General features: G+C 43.2%; 1 protein-coding gene across 1 annotated transcript in view; it reads right to left on the bottom strand.

The window, feature by feature from the left end:
* chrd (chordin) overlaps positions 1-3,520 on the bottom strand; it is a 45,459-nt gene extending 41,939 nt beyond the window's left edge. Inside the window, exon 1 of the mRNA XM_041204972.1 lies at positions 3,319-3,520. Within this exon, the coding sequence (XP_041060906.1) occupies positions 3,319-3,520 (202 nt within the window). The remainder of the gene's footprint in view (positions 1-3,318) is intronic.
* Between the last annotated feature and the right edge of the window lie 3,031 nt (positions 3,521-6,551).

Here is a 6,551-nt window from a genome sequence, read left to right on the forward strand (position 1 = left end):
AGTGATTCCACAGCTCAAAAGAGGAAGAGAAAGTTATGTAGATAACTGGCATATATTGGAAAAATTTTTTCAGATTGTTGCAGTGCTTTAGAAGGGGAATCAGTTGAACGTAAGACTTGCCGGCGTAAAATTCCACCTATTGATCCTGAAGTTGTGTGGGCTGACAATCCCAACACTTATGCTGAGTTTTCATCTGCTCATGCACTCCAGTGTTGACCCCACTAAAGTGTATGGGATCAGCGAAGGAAGACTAATTAACACTGGGAGGATACATTATGAGAACCCATCAATCCTGGGCAGTTGCAAAAGGCAGCCTTGGAGCCAAGCTAGGCATATATAGTGCTGCCATCTTAAACAGAAATAATTAATGTGGTATCCCTTTGGACTACTACCAATTAAAAAGTACCTGGTCACTTCCCTGACTTAGATTCCCAAAGTCTTCCTCCACATCCACTGAATCTGAGGCTGATCTTCCTTTTATTTACCAAGTGTATCTTTGTCTAAAGCTATACTAAATGTCTGAGAGGTTAAGGTCATGGAACTCTTTCTCCACTGACAGGTGTGTCCTTGTAAGTGGTGGAAAAAGTTTCTACCCATTGCAAGGCCCCAGAAATAATGGCAGCATATATCGAGACCCAATGTATTCAGGTTTAGGCCTATTTTGGAGAAAATTTGTTGTACTCTTCCCTGAGGGAGTTTGCCGGAGGGGCTTTGGAATGTTTCCCCCTGATTTTGAATGTAAACTCAAATGACTATCTGAATATTTATCTCCACAAGGGGGCATGAAATGACAAGGATTTGCCATAATACTGTAAATCTGTAAATATGGAAGACAGTAAAACAGTCAAGAGACTAAATGCTGTCAATGATTGGAGAAACAAACAATAAAAGCCACTGAATTGCTGTCAAGCTGATAACCATAATACATCGTACAATATAATATATATTATATATAATATATAATCCCAGAGATCAGGATTCTGGATAAAACAATTGATTTATGATCAGCAAGTTAACCACTACCTGGAAATGTTGCTAGGCAAATAATACATGAGTTAATTCTAGGTGTAATATGATTGTATGGATTGTATGTAGTTCAATGAAAAGAAATTTGGACACTACAAAACATATATTCTAATAATTTAGACAACTATTATGAAGTATTAAGCTTTATGATATATTATTGAGTGGGACTTGGATGGTCAAGCGCATTAAGCAGACCATCTTTTCTCCAGATTTGAATCAAACCCAATTAAATGTAGTCAAAGGCTTCTTCCAGGGGCTCTAAAAGTGCTACATGAAAATGAAGCAGAAAATTTCAGAATCACAGAATCACGGAATTTTAATGGCACAGAAGGAGGCCATTAGGCCCATCATGTCTGTACTGGCTCTCTAAATGAACATTATGACTTAGTGCCATTGCCCTGCCTTTTTCCCGTACCTCTGCACATTGTTTCTATTCAAATAATCATCTAATGCCCTCTTGAATGCCTCAATTGAATCTGCCTCCACCACACTTCCAGGCAGTGCATTCCAGACTGAACCATTCATTGTGTGAAAAAGTTTTTTCTCACCTCACAAGTGCTTCTTTTGCAAATCACTTTAAATCTGTGCCCTCTCGTTCTGGATCATTTTACGAGCGGGAGCAGCTTCTCCCTATCTACTCTGTCCAGCCCCTTCATGATTTTGAACGTCTCTATCAAATCTCCTCTTAGCCTTCTTCTCTCCATGAAGAACAGACCCAACCTCTCCAATCTACCTTCGCAACTGAAATTTTTCTTCCCTGGCATGATTCTTGTAAACCTCTTCTGCACTCTCTCCAATGTGTTCACATCCTTCCTATAACGTGGCGCCCAGAACTGTTCACAATCCTCCAGCTGAGGTCTTACGAGTGTCTTATATAAATTCAGCATAACCTCCTTGCTCTTGTACTCTATGTGCCTATTAATAAAGCCTAGGACAGTATATGCTTTATTAACTGCCCTCTCCACCTGTCCTGCCACCTTCAATGATATATGCACAAATACACCCAGGTCTTTCTGCTCCTGTGGCCCCTTCAAAGTTTCACCCCTTATTTTATATTGTCTCTCCATATTCTTCCTACCAAAATGTATCACCTCACACTTCTCCACATTGAACTTCATCTGCCACTTATGTGCCTGCTTCGCCAACTTGGCTATGTCCTTTTGAAGTTCTACACTGTCCTCCTTACAGTTGACAACATTCCCAAGCTTCATATCCACAAACTTTGAAATTGTCCCCTGTACACCAAGGTCTAGATCACTAATATGTATCAGGAAAAGCAAGGGTTCCAATACTGACCACTCCAATACAAACCTTCCTCCAGCCTGAAAAGCCATTGACCATTACACTCTGCTTCCTATTTTTTAGCCAATTTCATATCCATGTTGCTACTGTCCCTTTTATTCCATGAGCAATAACTTTTCTCACAAGTCAGTAGTTTGGCATTGTATCAAATGCATTTTGAAAGTCCAAGTACACCATAGCAACAGCATTACCCTCATTGACCTTTTCTGTTACTGCTTCAAAAAGCTCCAGCAAGTTACTTAAACACAATTTTCCCTTTAGAAATCCATGCTGGCTCTTCCTTCTCAACCCATATTTTCCCATGTGAATACTAATTCTATCCCGAATAATTGTTTCCAGAATCTTGCCCCACTGAAGTTAAACTGACTGGTCTGTAATTGCTGGGCTTAGCCTTATAACATTTCTTGAACAAGGGCATAATGTTTGCAATTCTCCAGCTGTCTGGCATCTCCCCTGAGTTTAGGGAAGACTGAAAAATTATGGCCAGTGCCCCTGCAATTTCTACTCTCACTTCCTTCAATATCCTTGGATACATCTTGTCCAGTCCCAGTGCCTTGTCAACTTTAAGCACCGACAGTCTATTCAACACTTGCTCCTTAACAGTTTTGAACCCTTCTAGTGACAAAGTTTCCTCATCTGGTAAAGAGGGATGCAAAGTATTCATTTAATACCTCAGCCATGCCCCCTTCATCCATGTGTAAATTCCCTTTTAGGTCCCAAATCGGCCCTACTCCTCCTTTTACCCCCTTTTTACTAGCTATATGCCTAAAGAAGACTTTGGGATTGCCCTTTATGTTGGCTGCCAGTCTTTTCCATGATCCCTCTTCACTTCTCTGATATGCTTTTTCACCTCCCCTCTGAACCTTCTGTATTCCTCTTGGTTCTCAATTGTATTTTCTACCCGATGCCTGTCGTAAGCGTGCTTTTTCTTCTTTATCTTAATTTCTATCTCCTTTTTCACCCAGGTAGCTCTGGATTTGTTTGCCCTACCTTTCCCTTTCAATGGAATGTGCCTTGACTGTGCCTGGACCAATTCGTTTTTGACAGTAGCCCATTGTTCAGCTATAGATTTACCCATCAATCTTTCGTTCCAGTCTATCTGGCCCAGCTCCGTTCTTGCCTCATCGAAGTTGGCTCTCATCCAGTTAATTATTCCTACTCTGGATTGTCTATCGTCCTTTTCTGTCGTCATCCTAAAATGTACAATACAATGATTACTGTCTCCTAAGTGTTCCCCCACTGACTCTTGATCTACTTGGCCCACCTCATTTCCAAGAACCAGGTCCAACAGTGCATCTTTTCTTGTTGGATTGGACACATACTGCTGTAGAAAATTCTCCTGAACACAATCTAGGAACTTTTGCCGCTCTCTGCCCTTTGCTCTACCACTGTCCCAGTCTACATTCAGGTAATTAAAACCCCCATTATAATTACCCTATAATGCTTGCATCTATCTCTGTAATTTCCCTGCAGATGTGTTCTTCTACATCCTTCTCACTAGTTGGCGGCCTATACACTACACCGAGCAATGTAATTGCAACCTTTTTGTGCCTTAGCTGTAGCCAAATTGATTCCGTCCTTAAACCCTGTGGGACATCTTCTTTCTCCAGTGCTGTAATGCTCTCCTTAACCAATACCGTCACTCCTCCTCCGTTCTTCCCTTTCCTATCTTTTCTGAACACCTTGTACTCAGGAGTATTTAACACCCAGTTCTGCCCTTCCTTGGGCCAGGTCTCTGTTATCGCCACATCATCACATGGCAAATTCCCAAGTCTGACTTTCTCAATTCAAAACCAAAAAACAGCTGAGGTTTGAAACATGAATCTGAGAATTAGCATTAGTGAGATTGCAGAAGTGCTAATATCCCAGTCGTTTGCTTTGCTCAGTTGAAAAGGCATCAAAACTTGAAAAGGGATTGAAAGGGACTGATTTTTCTGGGGGAGGGTTAATAGCCAGAGGCTGGAGTCCACATTGGTACCAATAACTTAGGTAGGAAGAGGGATGTGGTCTTGCAATCAGAATTTAGGGAGCTAGGTAGAAAATCAGCAAGCTGGACCTCAAATGCAGGAGTCTCTGGATTACTCCCAGTGCCACCTGCCAGAAATAGGAGGATAAGGCAGATGAATGCATGGCTGAAAAGATGGTGCAGGAGGGAGGGTTTTAGATTCCTGGGACACTGGGAGTGGCATTGGGGGAGATGGCACCTGTACAAGCCGGACGGGTTGCACCTGAACAGAGCTGGGACTGAGTTCCTTGTTTTGCTAATGCCATTGGGAGGGCTTTAAACTAACTCGGCAGGGGTGTCGGAACCAGGAGAAAATATTAGAGAGGAATACCAGGATGTACAAAATACTGGGAGAGACAGATAAAACTAATATAGAGAATAGTAAGTTAATAGGTGGATTTGAGGTGAGGGAGAAAGAAACAAAATCTAAATCAGGTATGTGAATGCACGGAGTATAGTATATAAGATTGGGGAGTTACATCAATTTGGCTGCATGTGTGGATTGTCAAACTTTAGGCGTTTGTTATTATCCCACACCCGATCGAAGTAATGCAGGCAGCATGCAAAGTTTGTGCTATTTGTTCATTTCCATGATTCTGATGTACAGCCCAACGCTGAACCTGCTGCTAAATGGCTGCCAGCTCAGCAGGGGACCCAAGTTTGTGCGAGGCTAGCACCACTTAAAACTAGCTTGCGTTACTTAAAAACAGACTGCACCTACTAAAGGCAAGGTGCATTCTAGCTGCAGTATGAGATGAAACTGTTAGGAAAATATTTGAAGGTCTTAAGGAAGGGTCCAAAATAGTGCAACAGTCAATAGAGCCTGGTTTTCGGAGGCCATGCTGGAGTCGCTGATGTGGGAAGTGAATCAGAGGAGAAAGGTTCTCTTACCTCAGAGGGCCAGGATGCTCTCCAGACAACTGCTGAGAAGTCAGTGGGACCAGGTTACCATGGAGGTCAATGCCATTGGTCCGATGCTGAGGACCTGGATGCAGTGCTGTGAGAAGTTTAATGACCTCACACGAACGGTTAAGGTCAGTTAATGCATTTCACATGTCACATCCTACCAGCTGCACCACTAGCCTCACACACTGCTCCATTCACCATATTCACTTCACTCAAATATCAGCAATCAATACTAACCACAACTCAAATCTCATAATCACACACTTCACCTCACATTCACACACCTAGCACTGCTAGAAGCTGCACACTCACATCTCATATATTGCTAGCTATTCAACTGTGGTGATAGTGCTTGTGGGGCAGTGTTAATCAAGGTTGGGGATGTGGGGAGATGGTGATCAGTGGGATTCCAATTATGGGTGTGGAGGTTTATTGGGTTATGGACAGTCAAAGGGACTTCTTGGCCACAATGCTGAAATAAAAGACACTACCAAACAACCATTCAACACCAACTTTATCCAACAGCACATGCAGTACTCCCCACCGTACTCATCACCCTTGTGCATTCCCTTAGTGCCTGTCTTATGGATGCCTTTGTTTGGTCTAGTGCTCCTGTTCAGTGCTACCTGTTCAGGGCACATCAACCAAACACATCACAACACATTCATTGACCAACTTCCCTCTCTTTTGAAGGACAAGGTGACCCACAGTAGATGGCAGCAGCAGCAAAATGGCAGGAGGTCAGCATTCATGCTCCCACCACTGTCACTCCACCAGTGCTCCTGTTGTTGCCTCTCAGCCAGCCAGTTCAGACTCCAAGCTAATGTAGTGCAGTCTGAAGCTAGGCTGTCAAGGCCCAGAGCTGCTTGTGGTCATCCTTCACGGCCATCTGCAGTCTCATCCAGTGAAAGTCAGCAGCCTTCTGCCAGCCATGCTGCAGTCACTGGGGTAGCACTGAACAGGAGCACTAGACCAAACAAAGGCATCCATAAGACAGGCACTAAGGGAATGCACAAGGGTGATGAGTACGGTGGGGAGTACTGCATGTGCTGTTGGATAAAATTGGTGTTGAATGGTTGTTTGATAGTGTCTTTTATTTCAGCATTGTGGCCAAGAAGTCCCTTTGACTGTCCATAACTCAATAAACCTCCACACCCATAATTGGAATCCCACTGATCACCATCTCCCCACATCCCCAACCTTGATTAACACTCCCCCACAAGCACTATCTCCCATCCACCTTGGTTACACCCCCCAAGCGCCATATCCCCTCATTGATCAAACCTCACCGAGCATCACCTCCTGCTCAACC

This window comes from Carcharodon carcharias, chromosome 2, assembly GCF_017639515.1.
Source record: "Carcharodon carcharias isolate sCarCar2 chromosome 2, sCarCar2.pri, whole genome shotgun sequence".
Lineage (NCBI taxonomy): Eukaryota > Metazoa > Chordata > Chondrichthyes > Lamniformes > Lamnidae > Carcharodon > Carcharodon carcharias.